We start from the raw sequence: 26,338 nt of genomic DNA on the forward strand, positions 1-26,338 counted from the left end.
ATTGTGATCATTGAGGGTAGATGAGTCGAGCGCAGAGCAGAGATAGCCAACCCCCGCCAGAACCCCGCCTGCAAGGGAGGGAGGGAGATAAAACCAATGTTAGGTGAATGACGAGGCCGACATGTGAATAGTCGCACAATTGACCGGAGTGCGATCGCGGGCCATGCTTTGGTACCCGGCGAGCACTCCTCGATCTCGACTATGCCCAACCCCACCTGGTATCATTGGTGAAAGATCAACTCAAACAACCTGGAGATTCTATCAACCACAGCGAATATCATCATGTGGAGGGCTCCATCAGGCCTTTATCCACCCAGACCTCGCGGTGCTCGGCGCGGCTGGTCGGGTGCCAGACAACCTGGGAACAGACAAGGCTCAGCTGTCAAATCCCCCGCGCCCCCATACGGTCCTCTACTGTTGGAGATTGACAATACTGAACTCGAAAGATCCGAGGAATGCCCCCAAATTACATCCTGCGAGTATGTCAGTTCGTACACATGGCTAGGCCGAGCCTCACCATCGATTCTCGTACCCGGTATGTTTCCCCCTGCCACCGGCGGTCACTGGAGCAATAATAGTGACAGAAATCACTCTGCAAGGCGAACCGCCTATCTGGAGCCCCGCAACCGAAGGCCGCCAGCTAAAACCCGACCGGGGGGAGTACTTTCGCGATCCTAATGCGGCCAGGTTTCCTTCTTATCCGTGGCAGGCTTCCGTTGAGGCAATAAAAAGGCAGAGCCCAGACTACGATATCGCCAATATCGATATAGTAACCTGCTCCAGTATTTTCGGAAACCTCGTCCGGTTCGCTCGAGGCGTGGACAAAGACTTCAGGTTCATAATGGAAGCGGCTGGAGATAGCGTATTCTTCATCCGAAGGGAGAATTCGCCCACAGATCTGATCGCAGATGTCCGTGGTTACGGTCATACATTCCTTGATGAATATACAATGTGGGGACCGGGACTTGCTGGTTCCGAATCACACCAGCGAATAATAAAGTATACCTTTGGAGGCCTGGACCTTCTCCTTCGATTTGAACCAGATGGTTATGTTCCGAAGCAGTCCCCAAGAATGTCATTCAGTAACCTACAGATAAGCAGGGACACCTCGTCTGGGGATGTAGACCCCGACATTGGTGGCTTGATAGCAAGGCTTCAAGAAGACCACGGTCCTGTTCCTGTTGAACACCCCGGAAAACTTACGATTCAGGAAGGTGGGCGACGGGTCCACCAGCGCGATATCATTGATATTAAAACTCGGTCAATGGTTGACTTCAAGACAAAGGCCATCAAAAAAGAAATTGATATGACGGACCTAACCCCTCGTCTGTGGGTATCCCAGATCCCGACCCTTATCGTGGCCTATCACAACCGCGGTCTGTTTGAGGAGATCCGAGTACAGGACATGCGAGACGAAATCATTCGGTGGGAACGAGAAAATGAAGAAATGCTGAGACGGGTGGCTTGGCTGCTCCACGAGCTGGTACATTATGCAAAAAGTTCAATGACTAGTCTGGAAGTCTATCGGTCTGGTGCAGGCCCTATCCAAATACGACGAGTCACGGGTGATAGTCCTATGGCTCTAGCGCCGGAAACGAAAGCGAAGTTTACAGGAAGAGTTAATCCGGACGTATCCGACCACAGATGCATTTCATCGCGTGACGATAACTTTTCTAATCGACAGCTTGTCTTCGATAATTCAGATCTGGAGACCGAGTATGATGCGAGAGACTAGACTGCCTGTCCAGTGTACGGTGGTTCTCGTTAGCCTTGCCTTTTTATCTCCTGCAGCATCCTGATTCATCTAGGTTATATTTACTACTCAATAGCCTGTAATTGGGATTAGCACACAATATGTTAGCCCACAGTCTGAGGTACACCAATGAAAGAATCTTTCTAGGCATAGTGTAATAAGGACTGGCGACGTGAAGATGCTCATGGTTATAGATAATGAAGCTCATAGAGGTTGGCAGGTGGATATAACAGCTGACAACACTAGTATCAATACTAGTAGTAGTAGCTCTATCAGACCTTCCTTCACTGCGCATGAATTACCCCTCGTAATATATATTTTTCTAGTAATGCTCAAGCCTCAAAGTAACTATACTATCCAGGCTATCCCCTGAGAAAAGAAGCGTAGAGCTATCGAAAATGAAGCTAGTATCACTTCACGGTTGTAGTGTAGAGCTATAATTGCCTAATAGATCTGACCCGCACTGTCCTGGTAGAGCCCTTGCACTATGAGGCAGTCACCAAAACAAGTGGTCTGACAACTACATTGTATTACTGCTCGGTAGCCGGTTATAAATCAACACTTGGGATCAAACGGATGAAGCTAAGCGCTGGCAGAGAATGATTCTAGCTTGTATCCGGAAGGGTGAAGGCATTAGGGGATGCATGAACCGCAACTCCACGTCAGGCTAAGCAATGTTCAATGGTTGAATGTATATAATTTAGTAAAGTTTGAATCGTGACATAGTAGATCACAATGGCTGGACTTTCGTGGACGGTCATTGCCTACATGGCCTGTATCAGCCTGATAAGGGCGTCTACTCAGTATAGGTAACTCCTACTATATCGATTGGCACTCTGGCCGCAAATATTTAACTCTGTCAAAATACCCAAAACAGCGACATAAAGATTAGGCAACTGATGGAATAAGCAGCCAAGGAAAGCAACGATAATCTGAAAAAAAAAGATACATACTAACGGTGGTAAGCCTGATTTAAAACAGCGCTGACTGATTGTCAGTAGTAGTGAAGGAATATAGTACTCAAATATAGAAAGGATGCGATTTTACTTCACACTGCATGAGTCACGATGCGAACTTTAGTTTGTGAGGACGGCGGAGTTCCGTTCACGACCCCCCTACTACGTATAAATGCCCTGTTAGCTAAAGTCTACCGCCTCTGGTTCAATATACACTGCCACAACTGCGACGCGTAAATACAATGAAAGCGAGAATGAGCGAGATTATGGCGCCAGAGTTTGCGAAGAGACGGAAGGCGAAGATTAGTGAATTCAATAAACCGAACACAATGTTGCAGTGGGTTTGGGATGATTCTAGTGAGAAGGATAGGACGGATGAACATCAGAGTATGATTCAGATTCTGGCGACGGTTCCCACTGCTTTTGCAGCTACACAGGCGTTGTTTGATCTGGCGGCGAGACCAGAGTATATACCTATCATCAGGGAAGAGTTTGAGTCTGTTTGTGACAGTTGCGAGGAAAAGCGTCCGACAAAGGAAGCATTCGGGAAGATGACCAAATTGGACAGTTTCTTGAAAGAGTCCCAACGCATCACGCCCCTCGCTTTGGGTACATCTTCAACCCTCCCTCCAACCTACTTTCTAACCTATCAGTAGTATCCTTCAAACGCGAAGCCCTTGAAAACATAGACCTCGCAGACGGTACGCACATCCCCAAAGGATCCCACATTGCCGCCCCATCCTACCACATCGGCCTCGATGAGTCGCACTTCTCCTCTCCCGAGACATTCGACGGCCTACGCTTCCACAACCTCCAACAAGCCGAATTTGAAAGGACAGGAAAACCCAGCACAAAGTATCAATACGTTGCTGTGAATGAGACCTCGCTGCATTTTGGATACGGCCTGCAGGCTTGTCCGGGGCGGTGGTTTGCCGCCATCGTGTTGAAGTTATTGCTGGGCTTGTTGGTAATGCAGTTTGATGTTAAGTTGATGGATAAGGGAGAGGGAAGACCAAAGAGTGAGATTGATCGGTTTTTCATTTATCCTGATTCAACCAAAATGGTTGTATTGAGGAAAAGAGAGGGTGTTTGATCGGGTTAGGGTATCATCAACACATTGGCTCGTCTGGGGCTAGGGTGAACTGTACTGTAGCTATGAAGCTGCTGTTGTCGGATTTATTGATACTACCACATTATTATATCCAAGCCCCTTGAAGCAATATAGTGAGCCTTTTGATCAATGAAACACTGGGTGCCATAGCCAGTCAACATCCTGATAATAAGATCATAGTTATAGCTTGTAATCATATGATTAAGTATATATATGGAGCAACGTAAACTTTTGACATACCGCTGTAGACTGCCTTGGCTGGATCTTGAGACTACAGTGACGTGGCCTCAGCGGCTTGGATGAGTGCCGTAGACAGCTAGGCAAGGAGAAAATGGTGCAGGTTAGGCTTTGATCGATGACTCACCTCCAGGAGCAGGTTCCAGTTCCCTTTTGAACCTGCATTCTGTATATCCCACTTAAGGTCAGCATCATTCCTTCCACCTTCACCAAACAGCCGATCCACTTGGCAGGACTTCAAGAGCTAGGGCCGTCAAAAGAGTGACTGGGAGCTCAAGGCCTCCTGGGACCCTATATATACTCAAGACAAAACGCTGATACACTTAGATAATTTATTGGGTCCTCGCTGCTGACGGAAGAAGCATTGATAATTCTAAGCTTCCAAAGGTTGAACCTCTGAGATAAATTGCAGATAGTATGTCGTAGTGTGAACTGCGGATATGATACGTCCCGTGCGGGTTGTGTAAAGATTCATGTAAATTACCCTTCTGTGTATTTTTCGGAAACCTTGGCGTTTCCGCAAAAACGCCCGTGGACCCTGTGAGACCTGCGTTTGTCGCGTATTCCAAGGTTGTACTAGGGCCAGTAGCTCGAAAACCATGCATGGGTATAAAGACCGGTCGCATCCGCATATATTCCACCCTTTGGTTTCATAGGATCAACCTCGGAAATCCAGCCGTGGACGTGAACAATAACTTTGGAGACGTGGCAAAGCCATCCCTTTCTGCCCACCATGGCCAAAACACTAGAAGAGTTTGCTCAATTAGCGCCTCTCTGGGACAAAGCAATCCAGCATCCAGCGGAAATTTCACCTGATGAAAAACACCAGCTGATGCAATGGCCGCCTTTAGAAGAGATGCAGGCCAACACAACCAAATACTTGGGTATGTCAGTTGAGAACTTGCTTCAAAAGGCAGCTACGGACCGTCAATCCCTCACATACGCGGAATGTCGTCTGATTCACGATCATTTCCGCATTACGCGAATTCTTGACAAGGGTGATCAATTCGCGTGGCTGCAGATGCGTCCTGATCTTTTCGATAAGCTGAAACAGGCACAAGAAGCAGTTCTTTCACCAATAGAGCTTCAGGCCGTTCAAGCTGTGAATGAGGTATTTCCTCAGAAAAAGTATGATGAGTATAAGGCAAGGCATGAAAAGCGAAAACAAGAACCATTCCCAGATCTGAAAGACTGGGTGCGAAATATTGTCGTTCGAGAAGATGATAAGAGCTGGGGCTATGTCTTTTACCATCAGAAAGGAATGGCCAGACTGGATGAGTTTAGGGCGCTATTTGCCGAGGTCCTTGAGATGTCTTTCTTTTTTGAGGGATATGAAGAGATACACGACCACAAATTCGCTCAATTTGTCCCATTCGACGCCGATGAAAGTGACATCGGCCATTTACAGCAGTGAGTTTTCCTACATAATATTAAAGACATTGCTAACAATCAGCCAGAGACTTTCGTGATCGCCGCGAGAGGGGTGACTTAAAGCCCGGTGTTCTCAAAAATGTGTTCTTCTTGTTGACAGACGAGGCCCTTTCAGCTTGTGGCACATATGGCCCAGATATGTACTATGGATGGATATGGGCAATTGATCCGGACTGGCCTCTGTCGCGGCCAGATGAGGATGGCTATGATGGCCGCCTCAAAATCAGCATCACCCAGATCTTTTACCGTTTCTACGAATTCATGTCTGATGGTTTCTCGCTCAGAGAAATTTGGCAGGATTTCCATTACGTCAATGCTAACAAGTTGTACCCAAGCTCTTGGCGGGAGCCAACTTCCTGGCACCTTACCCGACTTGAGAATGCCAAATGGCCATACAACTGATTTGATGCATGTGTGTCCTTGCTGATTTTTATGTACATAGTACTAGATAGTGAGCATCATATAAACATTGAAAATGTGTGATCATCCGTAGAAAATGTATTCTTCTTTCTGCCCATCTTTTCTAGTCATATCATTGGAAAATACTCCACTTCCCTCCTTTTTGTCAGCTAAAAACCAACTTGAAGCAACTAGCTACCTGATGTGTGCATAAAAACAAAGATTGAGTCGTCGAAAATCACTCTTAGTCGAACCAACTCTTTGAGCTCCTCCAGATCACCCATGTAGGTTGTTGCGACCTGATATGCATGCGATCCCGGGGTAGCTGCATTTTGCACCGCTTGCCATGTGACAAGTAGCTCATCAATACGCGAATTAAGCCAATTGGAGGCCCACTCAGCCATTCGTCGCATGAAATTTGTCATGAAAGTTCTGAACAGATTAGGCGCACTGAAGTCTCTTTGCCCGAACACACTGTTGACTGCTTTTTGGAACACACGCAATTCGTAATTAGCCGCACCATATGTGTCAACAAGGTGACGGTTAACAAGCTGCTGGTTCAAGTACTCGAACACAGCTATAACCTGAATTTAACGAATGAAGTTAGCACATAAATGAATGATTGAAGGAGGCTTCGCGTACCATTCGTATTTCATTGATTACAGCCCGTCCAGCTCTCTCATCTGCCACGTTTAGATTCCTCCAAGTATCATCACCAAGCGGCTGCTTCCCTGCGAAGAGCTATAATCAACCGTTTAGCGATTTTCTCTTTACTGCATCAAAATTGCAAAGAGAAGGCTTATCATATTAACATACCCTTCCTTTCATCGAGTTCAAGTGAGTTTCAGTATTAACTAATCGAGCGGGGTTAATCTTTGAGCCGAGACTGTCAAATATCCGAATAATTGGAGTTCCAGTTGCTGTGGTGTGGCCGCTAGCCCATGTCGAATAATCCTGATTCAGTAGTTGTGCAATGTCCCAGGGCATACGTTTGCTCCCAGTGCTGAAGTCTGGCAAGCCCTGCACAGCAGGTAAAGTTCCAGTAACCATAAATTCAATTGAGCGAGGAATCAATTGAAGCTCGAAAATATGCTCAGCTATGAAGAAGTAGAAGGGTTAATACATGTACCATATCACCCCATGGGAAAAATTCAATGCATCATGATTTGGGAGCACTTACTGACCCACGTCCAAAGATTGTTGGGCGCGTTAGGATCAATAGAGGTATCAGTGCATACATGTTGATTTGCGACCGCAAATCGCACTGTTAGTCCATTGGCATTTGCAAGGTTGTTACCATTGCCACCATTTGGATAGGCCACTGATGTAATAATCATGATTCGCTGCTGTCCAGTAATTGGGTCAGTACCGCAATCAACGGTGAAATCCCTGGGAGCTCCATCACGTTTGTCCAGACTGTGAAAAGCTCGTTTGGTTGATGCACCATTCGTTCCGTAGGTATCGGGGTCAATAGAGTATTCATCATCAAAACCGTCAAGATCGCTGATAGCGCAGAATTCATCTAAAGTACTGGGAGCTGTACAATCCTTGATCATCTGGTTCCAGTACTCTAGGTTGCAAATGATGCGACCTGCAAGATCCTCTGCAACTACAGAAAACAGTTCACCTGTAGCATCTCTCAAAAATGGTATAAGGGTGGAAGTCGCTAGATAAGTGTACCGAGCGGCAATTACTTCGTTCCACACCTTGATTTCCTTGACGGCTTTGTTTGTCCTGCTGGTCATGCGATAGGTGTAGATGATATCAGTCGCAACAATCAGAATGGAATTGCTCATAAAGAGTACTTGTTGATCTTGACGTTTCTCCAAAGATGTTCCCGAGGTGCCAGCATACCGAGGTGCATATTCTATAGGCAACATGTCTGTGAAGCCTCTTTTATCGTAGCCCACACCAAAGGTATTATCGTAGCCGTACCCATAGCCGGTAGAGCATGTAGGATTTTCCAACCAGTTTTTAAGATCAGCCGTCCAAAGCTCCACCATAGGGTCTACCTTTTTTTGGGTCGTGGTGTAGTTGGGAGAACAGCACTTTGCACGGGAGCCAGTTTTTTTGTTACAAGTATTGTAGTGCTCCATAGCTACCCGTACTTTGTCCTTGGGACAGCTTGAGAAGCAGTAGCCACTCCCACCACTTCCACTACCACCATCGGCAGGAATGACTTGGTATCCTGTTTCGCTATAGTCGTCAAGCCACTCGCAGTCGTCGAAAGTCATGTTTTCATCAGAGCTGTCACAGCAATATTTGCGCTCCTCATTCAGGTTGGTTCTCCAGTCGCCACCGCAAGCCGATCCTCCATTGCCATTGCATGACTTAAGGAGAACATCGGTCTTTTCTGCTGGGCATTTCCATGAATCGCATTCGAATGAAGCACCCCATTCGCATTTCTCGTAGAGCGCAGTACTCTTTTGACCACTCGTACAGCAGGCAGCTTGGTAATTACCAAATGCAGTTGAACATCCACGATCGGTCCCGCCAAGTTCAAAACTACCATCTGGACACTTGCCTTCACAGTCACCGTTGTTGAAAGTGTACCAGCCGCAAGTCGGAGCATCTTGATCAGGAGGGCAGCACAGACGATGGTCCTGATTTTTGAAGATACAGCCTCCATCATCAAGCATCCACTCACCATCATGATGTCTATCATCGTCATGACGGCGGAGCAGAACCCATCCATCTGGGCAGAGGTCTCCACAGTTTGTCCATTTGCACTGATCATGTTTGATTTTGATTGTGTCGTCTGTTTTGATTGTGTCGGGCAGAGCTTTAAACTTGCGTTGGGCTGCTTCTCCCAGGGCAAGGGAGTAAGTCCCATTGGTATGGTCATGGCTTACTGCCCATACCATAAGGCCACCTAAGCATTTCCCTCGGGCAAAGTCGGCTTTGAGCTTGAAGGTGTCGATATCATCATAGGATACCCATTGATTATCATCCCATGTGATCATCTTCACTGCAGCATCTTTATCGTATGTGATTCTGGGGCGTTTTCCCGCGATAATTTCGTCAATCTCGGAGTTCATCAGAATCCCAACCTCATGACTGCAGTCTCCAGCCTCCGCCCCGGACGCAAAAAGGCAGCCAGGCTTAGTACATGATGGGTCTGCAATCGTATATGCTCTGCCGTAAAATGCTATTCCAAGAACTACCTGATCCGGTGGAATATTGTTTCGCCATAGTAGATCCAGAGAAGCTTTAATCTCAGTGAGATTGGTATGCGCGTCGAGGAATTCACCAGTCCATTTGTTTCCTTTGTCCCAAGTTCCATGAAGATCGTAGGTCATGATATTGAAGAAGTCCACACTTTTCTTCATATTTCCGATGTCAAAGTGTTGCAAGTACCAGAAAGAGGCAGGCAGAGTTATACTAAGACCATCTCGACCACCAGTTCTTTTGAGTGCCGCTTTGAGATTCTTTAAGAACTTGGGAAAGTTGTCAAAGTCTTCTGGACGACCACTTCGATCGTCCGCTGCTGGATATTCCCAGTCGATGTCTACGCCATCCAAGTCATATGTGGACATGAACTTTGTGAGAGAATTAAAGAACTTGTTTTGATTAGATGTCGATGCGGCCAGGTCAGAAAATGTCGTTGCAGTTGGGCCAGGGTCATTATAGCTCCAACCTCCAATAGCGATATACACTTTGAGATCAGGATCTTCTTGCTTGAGACGGGCGACTCGCTTGAATAGCTCAATATCTGCAGTCAAAGAAGGTCGAACCTCGAATGTATCTGGGTCAATGACTGCAAAGGCCACATTGATATGGGTATAAACTCCCAAAGGAATTTGCTCCGGCCAGAACTGCTTGCATCGACGCCGAGTGCTCCAAGTCTCATAGTATCCAACTACACGCTCTAATGTGTGCGTTGAATTATTGCAAGAGGGCTGTTTCACTGTTTTCTTCCCACAGAATTCTGACGTTGTTCCACAGAAGTCAAACTTTGAGCAGCATACGTTCAGAGGACAAGATGATTTTTCGGACCAATCTAACCCAAAGCCCGGGTCACATTCTGCTTTTCTTTCACAGCTAGCAACACAGTCATCTCCGCAGACTAAGAAAGGGCTTTTGTTAGATATTGAAAACCAAGTATGTAGCGATCCAAAAACTTCTCATTGAGTACTTACACTCCGGTCCAAGTCCACAGAATCCAAATTTGTTACAACAGCCTTGTGCACATGGGTTGTTGGCATCACTACCCAGCTTGTAGTCGCAGGTATCAACACAGTCTGCGCCACAGAAGTCATCACCAGTGCCGCAGTAACCATGCTTCGAACAACATCCAGTTGCACAGGGGTTCTCTTTGCTACAGTTCTGTCCTGCGGTCTGAGCAATGAGGAAGCACAGGAAAAATAAAAGATACACCAGCCGGGGGCGTGAAAGGAAGCCCATGGTTCCCATAACAGAAATAGAAGCACCAAATGGCTCCTAAAACCAACTCTTGATGAGCTTCCAAGATATGATGGGACTATACTAATGGTAAACGACGAAAGGCATCCCTAAGTTTTCTTTCCAGGACTACTAGTACCATTTGTAAGCTCTAAGAAAGACTAGCTTAACCGAACCACTGTGTACTAAGACATTGTCGTTATTTTCATCTTAGCTTCGATGCTTTTTCGGGATTGAGCAGAAACGTGCGAGTAGTTAGATAGCGTAAAAACCACGCAGTTAGCTTCAAAAGTGGCAGCGCTGTACGGAGTACCTTGCCATCTGTAGCGGAAATTGCTATGCATGGTCCCACTACTGCCAAGTTAGCTCTAGAACAAGTTGGACGTGATCACAAACATTAGTCGATGTAACATAGCAATCTTATTAGCGTCGTTAATGGGCCAAATGAAAATGTACAGAGATTTCAGACCGACTCATACTCGTCCACTCGCTTAATCCAAACAAAGAGCTAGTAAGTTTGCCTAGTTGAAGCCCCTGACCGGCACTTCTTCTCCTTGGCGCCAAAATGAGTACCTGCCTGATATTCGTAGTTCTAGATACAATCTCAGTGATAATCACAACATTCTTCCAAGTTTCTCAGGAGGGAAATTATTGCAAGAGACAACTAAGTTCACGTTTGTCAAAAATTTTAATCGTATTCATTGCTTATAGTGATGATCTTTGCTTTTTCCTCCCAGGATCTGCCTCACCCGCATCTAAATCTAAGGGTTTTCAGGGTGCGAACCCATTTGTCTTGGCGTGTGTTTTACCGGAACTACCGGAGCCCGGGGGACGCGGAAAGCTTGGCGTCATTCAATAAAGCCGCTACGTAGTAACTTTCAAGCATCCGTGTATGAGACATGTTTGTCAGTATTGTTATTGTTCCTTTCGCGTTCCACCTGTAAGAGGACTCATTCGAGCACGCGTCAGTTGACTACTAGCACCGACGGTGACTTTGGAAATACTGCCAAGGTGCATTCCATGGTCAGGATCCCTAATATTCAACCAGAAATGCCCTCAACCAGAGAACACAGGCATACTGATACGCTTACCAATGTGACGTGGGTGCTCTTTCAGTTGGACCTCGGGGGCCCTGGAGGTTTGCTTTGTTTTTCTTCTCTATTTCCAAATGGTAAGATTTCAATACCTCAATCCCCAAAGAACAAAAAAGCGTGGCTCATTTCAGGGGTAGGCGAGTTCCGTGGTAACTCGCTCCTCTAGTCACGAATAGGCTTTGACAAGTCCCGCAGCACCGGCCAATTACTGGTTCCGGTGCTGTGGTGCTGCGACCATACCTATTTAGACTAGATAATTACCTATATAGGAAAGTGTTCGCCATGGTAATGCCAAGACGGGGCCAAATCGGCGTGACTTGTCAAGGCCTAGTCACGAAGCTCTAGTCAGGCCACATATTTTTGAACCTTGGCCCTGAGAACGGAGTAGGCTTGGCAGTTCACTATTTTAGCGGCTTGGTATTCATGATAGAACCGAGACCACCGCACGAAGTATACTAGTATGATACTAATTGACTTATGTGGAGAAATCATGACAACTAATGCTACCTTCAGGGCACCTTCTGCGGCCTCGTCGAAGGAAATTGCACCTCGCCTAGACAACCCACAAGGCCGGGACCTGACCGACATAAGAAATGAGCTGCGGAGAATATACCTGACTTACTCGGAGTGCATGAAAACAAACTAGCGTCCTTGGGATGTCTTAGAGGTGTTGTGCAGGGTCGCATTAGCCACCTATGATTAGTGCGAACTAAAGGCTATTGGGTCGTGTTTTTTCGATAAGTTACACATAGAGCCAGGCAATCCCAACGCAGACTTTCCAGTGACCAACGACACAGTTTTCCCCGTGTTGGACAAACTGAAGAGCTGCCGCCGAGATGCTTCGACCACTTGTCGGGGTCTTGTGTCTCTTTTTCTTGTTCGGGTGGCTGCCTGGCATATCAGCTTCTCAGCATGGACATCACACCCACCACCATCTTTACCGACGACATAATGGGACCGAGAGTGCCGAGTCTGACGGCTCTGCCAAACATGTTGTTGAAGAAGCTCTGAAAGCTCTGAGAATTGCCAACAAGCTTCGTGTGGAGAATTCTCAATTTAACAAATGGGAATTCCAAGATAGTACTTCCCAAGACAAAGGATTGACCGATGTCCCGCTTTCAGACTACTCAGACTCTACGAAGAATGTATCACTGGCTCAGCTGAATAGACGCTCATCTACCAATGATTCAAGCTCACTGGGGTCGAACCCAAAATACGGCTACACCTTATCACCCGCAATTGTCAAGGCTGCAAAGGAGGTTGCGGAATCTGAGAAGCCAACCCCTTCGGACATTGACTATGCCTCTATTGCATCAAAAATTCGCGCGAAATGGAGTGCAGGCACAAATGACACGAACGCAATGGTCCAGAAGCTATCTCGCTCGAACGGATTGGATCAATACACTTCCTCCGGACAGCCAGACGGTCTTCAAGAACCAACTGAAGAAGGCGTCAGTAAAAGAGACACTTCATCGTATTGGATGGCAAGTGTAGAGAAGAATGGTGCTAGCCCCTATGCAGCATTCGGCTACAAGGTACCATACATTCCATACCAGGAATTGACTTCTCTAACAATACGAACAGATCTGGAGAAATGTGATGGACTATGGAGCTAAAGGTACGTAACATAATCCAGGCTGAAATTTTATTATGGGATAATCGGTTTAACCATTCATTCAGGAGATGGTGTTACTGATGATACTGCTGCCATTAATCGAGCAATCTCTGACGGTAACCGATGCGGTGCCGATTGCAAATCTAGTACCAGATACCCAGCTGTCGTCTGGTTTCCTTCTGGTACTTATCTTGTCAGCAGTCCTGTAATTCAGTATTACAACACACAGTTGTTAGGAGATGTATGTATCCATTCTCTTGACCAGCCTTTGGTAGAGACTAACTTGTCTTCTTTTCTCTAACTTAGCCTACCAATCTCCCTACAATTTTGGCTGCTTCGAGTTTCGTTGGCCTTGGTGTGATTACCTCCGATGTCTATGTTGGTGATTCGGAAGAATGGTACTAGTTTCGTCACTCTGCATTTGCATGAGTATGCATAATGGGTGCTGATTTGCTAATATTTGTACAGGTATCTCAACACTAATAACTTCTTACGAAGTATCAGGAATTTCAAAATGGATATCACGCGCACTGACCAATCAGCGTACGTCTGCGCCATTCACTGGCAAGTCGCACAGGGTACCTCTCTTGAGAACATTGAATTCTATATGCTGCAAAATGTCGAAGGAAATACCCAACAGGTATGAACAGAGAATCTACTTCTTGAATTCTTCGTTGGCTGACTTTGATGATAGGGTGTTTACATGGAGAATGGCAGTGGTGGATTTCTAGCTGATCTTACATTCGTTGGAGGTAACTTTGGGTATGTAGAGCACTTGAATGATCTACCACCACTAGTTTATTAATCACAAAGCTGACTATATCTTTAGAGCATATTTTGGTAATCAGCAATTCACTACAAGTCATTTAGTGTTTGTGAATTGCAAGACGGCTCTCCAAGTTCACTGGGATTGGGCTTGGACAATGCAAGATGTGGTCATCGAGTCCTGTGGAACCGGAATACTTTTGACTGGAGGTGTAAGCTCTCTCTCTCCTCCCTAAAGTATATCAAACTCTATCACATCCTATCTCGTACACTAGGTATACTCGAACCATAAGCTAACGAAATATCACCAGGCGGGCGGAGCTGCGAGCACCGTCCCAAATACATCAATATCGGACAGAGTCAAATTATCAACCTCAAGACCGCCGGTGCTAAAGGCGACGGTGTGACTGATGACACCACAGCATTAAACAGTATTTTCGCTGCAGCTGCAAATATGTCATCTATTGTTTACGTTCCATATGGTGTTTATATTGTTACTAATACCGTCAAAATCCCTGTTGGGTCTCGAATCATCGGACAGGCTTGGCCACAGATTATGGGGAAGGGCAAGAATTTCCAAGATCAGTTACATGCCCGACCGGTCGTTCAGGTCGGTGAGGTAGATGAGTCGGGAGTAGTTGAGATTCAGGACATGATGTTTACTGTGTCTGGAGCTACCGCAGGTGCCATCTTGGTTCAATGGAACGTTCATGAGATTACACGCGGCTCAGCTGGTCTTTGGGGTATGGACAAATCCAGTGATACAAATCTTTTTTTCAACCGGAGAGCTGACAATATTTACTTAGATTCCCATTTCAGGGTTGGTGGAGCTGTAGGTTCAGAGCTACAGGGTGACAAATGTCCGAAGGGCGGCGGTATCAACACCGACTGTATTGGTGCATCTGCCCTCCTTCATGTCACTTCTAAAGCCTCCGCTTATATCGAGAATTCCTGGGCTTGGGTTGCCGATCACGACTTGGATGCTGCGGATGAGGCTCAGATTGACATCTTCTCTGGTCGCGGCATTCTTATTGAAAGTCAAGGTCCCACCTGGCTTTATGGGACTGCTTCTGAACACAACGTTCTATACCAATACCAGTTTTCTAATTCCAAAAATGTGATTGCTGGTATGATTCAAACCGAGTCACCATATTTCCAGTCCCATCCTGGAGCGCCATTGCCCATTGTGACTGGTGGATTTCCAAATGATCCTCACTTTGACAACTGCACAATCTCTTCACCAGCTACGTGTGCGGTCTCGTGGGCCGTCCGGATCGTGGACTCCTCCAGTGTCTATATACTTGGCGCAGGCTTGTATAGCTGGTTCTCTAAATACTCACAGGACTGTCTTGCTACTGAGAACTGTCAAGATCGAGCCTTTGAGATCGAAGAGGGCCAAGATCTCTGGATCTATAACTTGGTTACCAAGGCTATTGTCGAAATGATTAGTCCTGTAAACGAGAAACCCACTCTTGCCAATGATAACAAAAATGGGTTTATGTCGTCGATTCTTGCATGGCTGAAAGGATCGACTGACAGAACTGGGCAGCGGGTTTTCGAAGGTTTCACTATCTATGACAGTAACATGCTGCCTTCAACCTTTTCAGATGCCTGTATCACTGCTCTCACCGCTACTATCAAGTGTGATCTCCAGGTATTCCAGTTTGGAGAGCCTCAATACCATGGCACATTGGGTAACGATACTTTGACCGACTTGGTTTGTGATCAAAGTTGCGGCGATTCACTAGCGAGATGGTTTACCAACGCGGAGGCAAATTGTAATGGAGCCGTGCTTCTTGATCACCCAGCCACAATTCTGGGTGGAAACATGTGGGAAGAATAGAATGAGACTTGTTACAAGGATTCGACGACAGGCAAATACTGCAATGGTAAGATTGACGTTCTTGGGTTCATTGTTGGATGCCGCTAACCTCTTGAAAGATGTTATAAGCCAGTTCACGCGTGTTGCAAGCGTGGACCTCATGCCCAAGGAGGAGATGTGCTCCTATTGCTACAAAACTAAGCTTCAAATGATGCAATCAAGCCCCTATTCCTATTACAACCAGCGATACAAGTACAATCTTGAAACTGTTATAAAGAACTGTGGTGTCACTTCCAACACTACAATTCCTGATGATCTTTCTGTCACTCAACCGGAAGACAAACCGTTTTGCCCAGATGACAGCTCATATACAACCAAGGATGGCGATACTTGCACATCTATTGCCCTGGACTACTCTGTTGCGTCCGCAGCCTTGTACATGGGTAATCAGGATCAGATACGCGATTGCAATCAGGTCGTCGTTGGGCAAGAATTGTGTCTGCCCCTATCATGCGATCACACATATGTCCTGAAATCGAACGACACATGTCGTAGTATCGAAGAGGCCAACGCAGAAATCATGTTCGACAATAGCACGAAGAGAATCATTCCTCTTCGCCAAGTCAATCCCTGGATTGATACATACTGTTCCAATCTTCAAAGTACTTCTTGGGCCTATGGAAAAGTCTTGTGTCTAACCCCTCAGTCGGGGCTTTTCAACGCGACAGATCCAGTGTCTACGTCCTACAATCCTTGGGGCACGGAAAGTTCTGGCTATGGCTCATGGGTGGTTCTCCCTCCAGATAATGCCACTGTTGCAGCCGGAACCACCAAGCATTGTGGGAAATGGCATACAGCCACTACTGGGGATTCTTGTACACAGATTTGTGTCCAAGACAGGATCACAAGCAATTTGTTCTTGCAGGTTAATCCTTCCCTGCAGTCTGCAAACTGTACGGGACTTCTCATCCCAGGAAATGCGTACTGCACTGGTCCTATGCGCGGTTGGAATTATACTGTGGCAACCTAATCGTGGAAAGAGGCTACCTAGACTCATGGGCGCAGGCGTATACTAGGTTTGTCGCTGCTCTGTGTGTATTCCAGGGTTTGCTGTTGGCACAGACATGAATAGACATTTGTGTAGCAACTCAATAACGAAAAGTACCATATGTTCTCCCTAAATACAAGGTTCACGCTTCTCATACACATTTCACGTGTACATATTCAGTCACGGGTTGTTTTTCTTCTTGCCAGGGTACCAAATCTGCGACGAGCTCTATCAGGCAACCCAGGGTGATTACTTGAAGATCAATCTTGCTCTTGATGATATCAGCAAGCGGGAATACAAAGCCGAGATCGAGCATGCCCTGACGAATGCACGCAAGGGACGCACGACGCAAGTTAGAAACGAAATCGAAGTACTCAATAAACACCGCTCCGAAACAGAAATCTTAGAGATCAACGAGATTATTCTTTGGATTCAATGCTAAAGGGAGCCTCTGACAGTGAAAGCGATGACGGCAGCTTTATATGCGAAGGTTGGGGACTTGTCCCTCCTAACGCTACCAGATAAGATCAAGTACAAATATACACTGTTGAAGATCACAAAGGGCGAGGTTCAATTTTGGGCTGACGAAGTTGGTGACGCCATCCCAATGAAGTGCCGTTCCCAAAGCAAGGCGGAGGAAGCGGAGGATGAGCAGCTACAGAGCGCAGGGGCAGTCTCCCCCGGCGAGATGGCCATGGTTAAACATTTCCTATCTACGGTCTGCCCACAGGAGACGTATCACAAATTAGAAATCGACCAATTTTACGAACAGAAAAAGCAGATTCGGCATAAAGAACAGATACACAAGGATGATCCCAACACTGAGGAGGCGAAGATGGCGCTCAGTTGCCTACGCCTTCTCGCGGAAGAGGTAGACCAACAAAGCGATCTTGTATCGTACGCGAGAAGCAATCTCGTAGAACACCTCTCCGCTGTCAACTTATCCCTGGTTCAGGTTGATTACAAGACCACTTTTGGGCCCTACCTTGTTAGTCTCTTCAGTATTGACTCTTCAATCGATACCCTGCTCAACAATAACGGCTTATCCGGCCCCTCACCCGATGAACGGCGAAGAGTCTGTCAACTATTGTTCAACGACGCCAGTATGGATATCATCCTTCAGTGGCTCAATGACGAAGCGGTAATTTTGAATGTCAACGATGAAGCTCGTGGGTGGATCACCGGTCCAGTTCGTACTGAAGGTCGCCGAGCCTTGCTGATGCCAGCTGCGATGCGAATGGCGAGGCATCTGGTGCACGAGCAACACTTTGTACCGTTCATAAAACATGCTTCTGAATTTCTTCCGGGCTTCCTCGATAAGGTTAGTTGCCTTTTCAGCTCTAGTTAGATTGACCACATCAAGCTTTGCTAACCACCCACTGAAGTTTGAGAATCCTAGCGAACAAGAAAAGCTCGAATCCATTAGCAGAATTGCAAGTGTAGAGAGGTGGTGAGAGAAAGTAGTCAAAGGGCCGAAGAACGCTTCCTGGCACACACAAATAGGCATTCTTTTAAGCAGTCATGGTCACAAAGAGTTGGCGGAAGCCCGAGCCCGACAAGCCTTGGCACTCAACGGAGCGGACTGACAAGCCTCTACCCTTCTGGCCGAAGTAGTCGGGGGCAGTCAAGGAATCGAGACTTTGAAGCCTGCCATAGAGCGCCTTGTGTCAAGCGGCGAATGGAAGCAAAGCGCTCTGGAGCGGGTGGGACTCGCTAAGATGCTGTTTAACACCGCAGAGCTCAGCTGGAAGGAAGGGCAAGCCGATATGGCTATCAGGTACTGGTCACGGGCGGTAGACACTGATCTCACTGATATTGTTCGCGTTATCCGGTGTTTAGAGTCGTACGCCCAGGGTAAGGGCTGAGTGGAACTTATTGCGATTCTGCGAAAGATAGACGAGAGATCAACGGAACTGCAGGGCTTGTCTGATTTGATAGCCGCAAGAAGGTTCCCCCATGATATGTTTTTGCAAGCGGCTCTTCATACCAGGGAGCTCGCATTTGCTGTCGGCGCCTACGAGCGATCCGTTCAGCTGCTTGAAGAGCGTGGAGGGCACGCTACATTAAGCCTTCTCCGATACCGCTTTGGGCGGACAATTAAGGCACAACAGGACGGCTCGTCCAGAGCGATCAAGTAGTGGCGTCAGGCCCTCGATGGCGCAGACCCATCTGACATGTCAACATTGATCAGTTGTATAGCGCCGAATTACGTGCAAAAAGCCATTGCGGCAGGCCCCAATCATGAAGCCGTCTCAGCCTATCTTGAAAGGATTGAAGCGCTTCTCCCCGAGGACGTACCTGAAGCCGAGGTCAGTCTCCCGCCTCGGGTATATATTGCACGGTACTACAAGAACCAAGGCAATCCGACCGAAGCGAAGCGGATCGCTTGAAACGTCGTGCAGCTAAGCCTTGAAATCCTCTCCGACGATGATGAAGGAAACGACCTACCCGCATACAACCAGCTTCTGTCGATATTCATCGCTTCTGGTGATATCAAGAACACACTAGCAACGCGTGTCCCTTATAGCGTTACATTTTATGGAACAGAAAATCGCTTGCGATGGCGAATGTAACCGCGTCATGGATATAACCGAGGAAATACAATGGTGCCAGGATTGCATCCTTGTCCATTTGGATGAAGAGTGCCGCCGAAAACTTGAGCAAAATCGTCTCCCATACTCTACTTGTAATGCGTCACATAATTTACTTCGAATTCCGCGAATGGAAGAGTCCTTAGGTAACCTGCCGGAGGACAGTGTACCATTCGGAGATGACTGGATCTCATTTACGGACTGGTTGGGGCATATTGAATAGGATTATGTTAGCTTTGAATGAGCATACGCAGAAAGCAGGACCAAGAATAAAGTCAGGCAAGATAACAAAGCTTTTATCAGCATGAAAATAGAATCATAACTGAGCCAAATTCTAGTAAGGAAGTCTTCAGAACGGGACAACAGTTTAATGCTATCTGATACATCTAAAACTTGTATTATTTAATAATAGTGTATTTATTAAATATAATAATATAATTCTTATTCTCTTTTTTAAATTATTATGTGGGGTTATAGGTATTAAGAAATAATAATATCCATTTCTGAATTTAATTGATATATATTTGCCGGAGACTGTACTAGATTAAATTACAATTGATAGTATATATCTAATCTTCGAATTTATTAAGTAGAGGGAACTTGATTTCTATTCTAAATCAAAATATATTGTGACGGCGAGTGAACGTCCCGTGGTCACGTGACTTCTGTTTTGTTGGTCTTGTTTGCTTGTATCGCTTTGCTCGCTTACCTTTGTATGATCGCACGTTCCCCTCTGAGCTTCTTCCTTTCCTTCCTCACGTTAGAAATTTCATTACATAGCACCGAATATGACTGTTTGAACGGCTTCCACAGTGGCAATTAACCAGTCTATAGAAAGCAGGTTCGCTAAGCCCAACCATGACTTCTTCTGGTAACCCGAGCTAATCCATCAATGGCTCTCGAATTGTTTCCCCTCTGAGACATTGTGGCCTTCTGAGCCTAACCCTCAAGACCTACTCAGTGATTCAGGGGAGATACAGTCGTTTTCGAATTCAGTTTGACCTCTCACTCTTTAGACTTGATTCCCGGAAAATAAACCCGTTATATGCTAACCCTGTTCGGGGTCACCGCTTGATTAATTGGGCAAAACTGTGGTGGTAATGGCTGTACCACATCCCAGGACTTATTATAATAATACTGTAATGATACATTGAATCCCATAGAATCGCTTGGTCGAACTGGTGATCTGGCAAGATTGCTCTGGCAAGATCGTCTGCTGCTTTCCGCCTTCCCACCAGTCCCATGTTGCCACCCACTTCCCCTCGTTCTCCAGAGTAGGTGGTGCTTTGCAGGTGTGGGTAGTGGAGGCAGGATGTTTAGAAATCAAGTGGGTGCAATGTGACATCATCAGCTGAATTGCTCTTGTTTTTTCAGGTGATGGGAGGACGAGCAGTCAATCTAATTGGTTTAGGGCACTTGCTCGGATATGCACAGTCATCACATCGGAGACCGTGGTGTCCAAGGAGTACTCCACATGTTTATCTCACTTACCATAACCATCGACTTGCAGGATATCCTGGACTCACCCCACTTGGATAGTCTGATGGCGAGCTGAATCTGGATTCGTGATCTCCACCAATCTCTCGAAGCAAACCCATTTTCATCTTCTCGCTTGAACAAATTTTCAACTGTAGATACAGGTACAGGACAAATACAAACCTCTTTCCTTCGCTTGCGGGAGAGAAAATGCGGTAATCTGAGGTTACATAGTCAAGCTAAATTCCTGCCCTCTCAAAATACAGCTCCAGTGGATTTTTCTTACCATCCGATCTACAAGAGTCCCATGCGTCGTGACTTAGTTTCCCACCATCTAAGAGAAGATCTTTTCCTAATGATTGTTAACGCTTAGATCATGTTGATCCTTTCCATGTTTCCGATGGTGTTTTTGGGTCTTCATTAATTTCCCTCTCTGACTCCCCAAGATTTAAGTCGCCGGATCTCGCTCGGTCGTGCGTTACGGGTGGTCAGTCACTGAGAAAAATTGAATCTTTCTTCGCACTTATAATCATAGTCAATAGATTCTTGCGATATCCTCCACCATGTCCGGCCAAAGCAAAGAGTACGCCGACATCATGGGCCGAGAAACCTCCTTCGGGACCTTCCTCTTCATCCCCCAATGGTTCTCTACCCTGCGACTAGGCTCAGTCGGCTACTTCGACCGCACAGGCGAATGGAACGAAATCACTAACCTGCTCGAGAAAGGGCAGGCCGAAAAGGACGGATTCAAGCCATTTAGCCACGACCTGAAACTGCGCGACGTCCGTGAGACCCATTGGCAGGCTGGATCCGCCGAGACCGAGACAGGCCGGAGTTCCCGCCTCACCACTGAAGCCAGCGGTGCTATAGCTGCTGCGCCCGTTGAGGCGTCCGTCCAGGTTAAAACGAACTCGTCGACGACGGGCAGTGCGGCGCTTATCACGTCGTCTGTGGTGCGGAACTATAGGTTTCAAGGGGACTTTAAAGGGCCAGTCAAGGATTGGGTGGAGAATAACGCCAAGGCACTTGTTGAAAGAAGAAGTGATATCGAGACGCAAGGACTGTGGGCAGTTATGGGAGCATGGGTGACGGACGAGTGCGCCATCAAGATGACAAGCGGGAAGAATCAGGAAATTGACGTGTCGTTCGACCTGGGCGCTACGGGGATTGGGAAGCTGGGTGCGGGCGCCGGGGCCTTTGACAAGCTTAAGCGGGAGGGGTGGTGGACATATCCCAAGAACGAGGTATTTGCAGGTTGCTCCTCTACCATCCCACTATTGGATACTGATGGCATGCAGAAAAGCCAGGGCTACGTTGTTTCGTTTGCGGGAGTTGAGTACTCACTTCGGTCTTTCCACAAGCTGAGAAGCACAGTAAGCATTGATTTTCTTGTACCTTCAATGGCTATTGACTGATCAAAACTAGCCACTCAAGGTTTATAATGAGACAATCAGCCTACCCCCTAAACAAAACCAACCTGGGTCCGCGGAAAAGGAGCATCGAATGGCGCTGTTATTGAAGTTAGCGCAACTTCAGCAAATTGAGAATAAGGAGGAGAAGGAGGCGGAGCTGAAAAGGCTGGCAGAAGAGTATCCCGAGATACACGATCTTCGTTCGAAGTCTCAGTGAGGGGGCTCTACGATCGATGTCTGTTCCTATCGCAATCTGATTCTGGCCTATTGCTGTATACAGTTCACTTGCGCAAAGACGTGAATCTTTGCTTTAACGTATCCGCATAAACCTTACCAAGGTCTTTTGTAATTCCAAAATTTCATACTTTTACTGGATGCTGGGAGCTCCCCGAGACCCAGAGATACCTCCTCAATATAGCAGCGTTGGGACTGTGAGCAGTGATACGATTATGCTCTTTAGGTTCCCTTTAGGGTCTAAGACCATTGCTTCCCTTTTGCACCAGGCGCAAGAACAGGCTAAAGCCACCTGTGTATGCGACCCCATATAGAGGATTATGTGGTAGGGATGTGTCAAGTCTAGTAGGGAAATCATCACAACAGGACAACAGTCAAATAATATCTGATAAGTATCTGAATAATATTATTTAATAGGGCTTTCCATAAGGAATATAATAATATAATTTTTATTTCTTTATTTAATTATTCTGTGGAGTTATAAGTATTTAAAAATAATAATATATATTATTATGTTTTATATAAAGCTCTATTAATTAATACTATTTAGAAATTTATCAGATATCATTTAACCATTGTCCTGTTGTGAAGATTTCCCTACTAGAAAATGGGTTGTGGGTCTTGTGGATCTGCAATCGTTCAAATCTCCACTCTGATGTACCACCTTTTCTCCTTGCCCTGGAGGCCTTTTCTTATGACAAGAGACTCCCAGTGTGAGAGTGGTCGTGCCACAATTGTGCTGAAGCGTCCAGAGAAATTATTTTGGGTGAAATTGGGGGGCCTCTGGACACAGACACTTGACGATAATTCGCACGTCGCATTTGACGAGCCCGGATGGATGGAGTTGCCTATTGATTTAACCCATACCAATGGGGCCGCATTAGCCCCGACAAGAAATTACTTCAATGCCATGAGTAATTTTTTTGATTTAGGTAGGCATTCCGCTTCAAAAGAGGCCTACGGGTGAAGAGCGGCTACAGAAATAGTGTTGAGCCTTTTATCAGGGACCGGCCAAACTTGCTGTTGAGACTGTGAGCGTTGATACTTCTTATATCATGTTTTTAAAAAAAGAGAATCAGAAGTCAAATCATGACCAGATGATAGGCTTCGCATCGAAGGTAGTAGATGGTAAACATGTTTATCAGATATGCAGAATCTCGCTCTACGCTGTTGCGGCCTCTTTGATTAGAACAACATGTGTTATGCAATGGCAGCGATGTATTAGTCCTCATGATTTCATTACATTCAAATTGAGTAACCTTGTCGCTCTTTATTGGTACCATGAACGTTGGTCTGGTAGGTGAAAAGAACAACTATTTAGGGGTTGTAGTTGTTGACCTGCTCTGGCCGGTATCGCCGCCGGAAGGGCTTAAGCAGATTGCTTGTGTTCAGCGCAACCAGCTTACTTGTCGGCATTAGAAACAACTCGTCGATCTCCTCCAATGTTTTGTCTTTGGTCTCGGGCATAAAGAACAGCTGGTAAAGGAAGCCTAGCGCGGCCAAGCCGCCGAAGAAACCGATTGTCAGGCCGGTGTAGGTCATCGCTTTCTGCATCCCTTCGAAGTTGTATGTCACAATGAATGACCACAGATAAAGGAATACAGAGCAGATTGCCATGCCCTGGCTGCGGGTGCTAAAACTAAAGCTCTCTGCTGGCACTACCCAGGTCAGGCACGAATATGCCCCGAAGAACGCCATGTACAGCACCAGGCCGGAGAAAAACAACCCCAAGGCTGTTGCCTTGTGCTCATTGAAATAATCAACACCATTGTTCGTGTATAGGTAGCCGACGCCCACCAGCGCCAGACCCACGATGAACATCAGGATGTTTTGCGCCCACACCCGGCGCCCAAACTTGTCCATCGTGAACACAGCAGGAATTGTTCCCAGGAACAACGCGCCACCGCCCACCATCGACATCAGCACTGACTCGCGGTCATCAAAGTTCATCTTGGCCATCAAGTTTGACATATTGTACATCACCGCATTGATGCCCGTCATCTGCCCGAAAAATATCATAGCCGTGGCATATACAAGCGCCCGTCGGTTGCGCGGCGTCCTGCACACCTCCAGATACCTCTGATGCCATTTCTCGTTCGCGGACTGGTCGACATCATGTTTGACTGAAAGTTCCATCGCAAGGTACTCGTCCAAGCTTTTTGGGTCGGCCATGTCGCGCAGCGACTTCCACACCCGCCACGCGCGCCCGTACTTGCCCTTGGATGCCAGCCAGCGCGGTGATTCTGGCAGGAAGGCCATCCCAACCAGGAGGATCGTCGAAAACAAGAGAGACGAGCCCAGCATCCAGCGCCAGCTGCCTGACGGGATGTCAAAGAAAACGCCGCCGGCGGCGTACCCGATGATCTCACCGAATGCGATCATCAGCTGGTATACCGACACCAGGTTGCCACGCACCTCTGGCGGCACACACTCGGAGATGTAGATACCGACACAGCCGCCTTCGATTCCGATACCGATGCCCAGAATGAATCGGCCCGCAAACAGCATACCCACACTACGGGAGCCTGCACACAGTCCACTGCCCAGTGTGTACCACAAACACGAGATGATAATCGAGTTGCGGCGTCCAAAGTAGAAGTTGAGCGGCGTCATGATGAGCGCGCCGGCCATTGCGCCCAGCGGCATCAGTGAAGAAATCAGTGAAATGTCGGTCGCCAGTTTCGGGTCGTCCATGCTCGCCCACTCGCCTGACGCGATGAAATGCTTGCGGATACCAGGCAGCGCGCCCGAGATCACCGACTGGTCTAACCCACTCAGCATGCCGCTGAACGCCGCAAACACGCCCAGTGTGATAACTAGCATGCGAGGGCTCTTCATGTGCACTGGTATCTGCGCGAACGCTATCCGGTCATACAGCGGTTCGTTGTCAAGATACTGATTGCTTTGCAGATTGCGTGCCTCGATCTCGTGCTCACGCTCCTCGGGCGTGAGTTCATCGCTGAACTCTTTGCCAATGGCGTCAGGCTTTTCCTCATAGTTATCGCTCATTTCGAATCTGTCGAATCAATATGATAAAAGGATTATGTGTGGTCAGGATGGAAGAAAAATAAGTCAGACAACCCCAATGCCCTCTATATAATGCCTGTTTCGCCGAGAAGTTTGTCTGCGGATTATTGTACTCCGTACCATTGTACCTCTCTCCAATCCCCGGCCTCCATGTCCCAGACCCCACTTCCTCGACCCCACAAGTCCCCAGAGTATCCGATAATGAAGTCTTTCCTTTCTCTTCTGGAAAAAACTCGGTTGCATCAATGTGTATTAGGTTTGTATTATTATGGGGTTATGTGAATAAGAAACGAAATGCGCCTAACAACTATAAATCCAACCCAGGCCATGGAGAAAAGGTTCTTTTAATCACAGCGAGCGTGGAAGGCTCAACGTCAAGGGTCCTTGAACAGCTAACAGAAGTAGGGTCGTAAGAAATACGGAGCTCCCGGAAACCCTCAAGGCCCAAAATGCCTAACTTGATTGAGTAGTAAATGAGCGACGCCCCCAATACTCTGAGTCCACTTAGCAAAGAAACTTCCATGCCCCCCCCGCTCGGAAGGAACGTGCATGGGCATAAGTTTACGGGCTCACACCCAATTGCCAAGTCGGACGGCTCAGCAGGACCGGGGTTGACTGGGACCCGTGTGATTTTCTCCGAAGACTGCCCGGTCGGAACTGGTAGCACACTAAGTACTCTGCCACGATATGTAATGGTTAGACTACTCGAAGTATTTGAGAAATACTAAGCGATAACTTTGTATATAAGTGTGCCTCCCCATGGGGTCAAAACGTCTGGGCGTTTCTCGGCCATATCCAAGGTTCTCGAAGATCGCTAGGCCTAGAGAAAAGCAAAGATTAAGATTAGCAAAGGGGATCTCAAGTATGACGTTGTTGCAAAGAATCCCGCGTTAGTCCATTCCACAGCAGCTCCAATTCATTCTTGCGGAGAGCGTGAATATGTCCGCGAGGCAATAATACGTAATT

At 46.9% G+C, this 26,338-nt stretch overlaps 10 protein-coding genes across 10 annotated transcripts; 8 read left to right on the forward strand and 2 right to left on the reverse strand.

Annotated features, from left to right (window-relative positions):
• Positions 1-282: 282 nt before the first annotated feature.
• Positions 283-1,735, forward strand: AKAW2_71068S (uncharacterized protein; the record flags this gene model as incomplete). The annotated part of the gene is made up of 2 exons (XM_041683719.1): positions 283-535; positions 585-1,735. The coding sequence occupies 2 exons, from the start codon at positions 283-285 to the stop codon at positions 1,733-1,735; spliced, it is 1,404 nt and encodes a 467-aa protein (XP_041547952.1).
• A 1,216-nt stretch (positions 1,736-2,951) lies between these two features.
• AKAW2_71069S (cytochrome P450) lies at positions 2,952-3,802 on the forward strand (the record flags this gene model as incomplete). The annotated part of the gene is made up of 2 exons (XM_041683720.1): positions 2,952-3,318; positions 3,363-3,802. The coding sequence occupies 2 exons, from the start codon at positions 2,952-2,954 to the stop codon at positions 3,800-3,802; spliced, it is 807 nt and encodes a 268-aa protein (XP_041547953.1).
• A 988-nt stretch (positions 3,803-4,790) lies between these two features.
• On the forward strand, positions 4,791-5,890 carry AKAW2_71070S (uncharacterized protein; the record flags this gene model as incomplete). Its single annotated transcript, XM_041683721.1, has 2 exons — positions 4,791-5,467; positions 5,515-5,890. The coding sequence occupies 2 exons, from the start codon at positions 4,791-4,793 to the stop codon at positions 5,888-5,890; spliced, it is 1,053 nt and encodes a 350-aa protein (XP_041547954.1).
• A 188-nt stretch (positions 5,891-6,078) lies between these two features.
• On the reverse strand, positions 6,079-10,167 carry AKAW2_71071A (glycoside hydrolase family 18 protein; the record flags this gene model as incomplete). The annotated part of the gene is made up of 5 exons (XM_041683723.1): positions 6,079-6,471; positions 6,530-6,628; positions 6,704-6,984; positions 7,068-9,840; positions 10,027-10,167. The coding sequence occupies 5 exons, from the start codon at positions 10,165-10,167 to the stop codon at positions 6,079-6,081; spliced, it is 3,687 nt and encodes a 1,228-aa protein (XP_041547955.1).
• Positions 10,168-12,218: 2,051 nt separating this feature from the next.
• Positions 12,219-14,169, forward strand: AKAW2_71072S (uncharacterized protein; the record flags this gene model as incomplete). Its single annotated transcript, XM_041683724.1, has 8 exons — positions 12,219-12,917; positions 12,967-13,000; positions 13,063-13,238; positions 13,304-13,395; positions 13,466-13,637; positions 13,692-13,759; positions 13,827-13,974; positions 14,074-14,169. The coding sequence occupies 8 exons, from the start codon at positions 12,219-12,221 to the stop codon at positions 14,167-14,169; spliced, it is 1,485 nt and encodes a 494-aa protein (XP_041547956.1).
• Positions 14,170-14,216: 47 nt separating this feature from the next.
• AKAW2_71073S (uncharacterized protein) lies at positions 14,217-15,605 on the forward strand (the record flags this gene model as incomplete). The annotated part of the gene is made up of 2 exons (XM_041683725.1): positions 14,217-14,505; positions 14,569-15,605. The coding sequence occupies 2 exons, from the start codon at positions 14,217-14,219 to the stop codon at positions 15,603-15,605; spliced, it is 1,326 nt and encodes a 441-aa protein (XP_041547957.1).
• A 190-nt stretch (positions 15,606-15,795) lies between these two features.
• Positions 15,796-16,614, forward strand: AKAW2_71074S (LysM peptidoglycan-binding domain-containing protein; the record flags this gene model as incomplete). The annotated part of the gene is made up of 1 exon (XM_041683726.1): positions 15,796-16,614. The coding sequence occupies one exon, from the start codon at positions 15,796-15,798 to the stop codon at positions 16,612-16,614; it is 819 nt and encodes a 272-aa protein (XP_041547958.1).
• Positions 16,615-17,098: 484 nt separating this feature from the next.
• On the forward strand, positions 17,099-17,980 carry AKAW2_71075S (uncharacterized protein; the record flags this gene model as incomplete). Its single annotated transcript, XM_041683727.1, has 1 exon — positions 17,099-17,980. The coding sequence occupies one exon, from the start codon at positions 17,099-17,101 to the stop codon at positions 17,978-17,980; it is 882 nt and encodes a 293-aa protein (XP_041547959.1).
• Positions 17,981-21,262: 3,282 nt separating this feature from the next.
• Positions 21,263-22,328, forward strand: AKAW2_71076S (uncharacterized protein; the record flags this gene model as incomplete). The annotated part of the gene is made up of 3 exons (XM_041683728.1): positions 21,263-21,943; positions 21,998-22,072; positions 22,125-22,328. 3 exons carry the CDS (start codon positions 21,263-21,265, stop codon positions 22,326-22,328), a joined length of 960 nt encoding a protein of 319 aa, XP_041547960.1.
• A 1,334-nt stretch (positions 22,329-23,662) lies between these two features.
• AKAW2_71077A (uncharacterized protein) lies at positions 23,663-25,354 on the reverse strand (the record flags this gene model as incomplete). The annotated part of the gene is made up of 1 exon (XM_041683729.1): positions 23,663-25,354. One exon carries the CDS (start codon positions 25,352-25,354, stop codon positions 23,663-23,665), a length of 1,692 nt encoding a protein of 563 aa, XP_041547961.1.
• Positions 25,355-26,338: the final 984 nt, after the last annotated feature.

Source organism: Aspergillus luchuensis, chromosome 7 (assembly GCF_016861625.1).
Source record: "Aspergillus luchuensis IFO 4308 DNA, chromosome 7, nearly complete sequence".
Taxonomy (NCBI): Eukaryota; Fungi; Ascomycota; class Eurotiomycetes; order Eurotiales; family Aspergillaceae; genus Aspergillus; species Aspergillus luchuensis.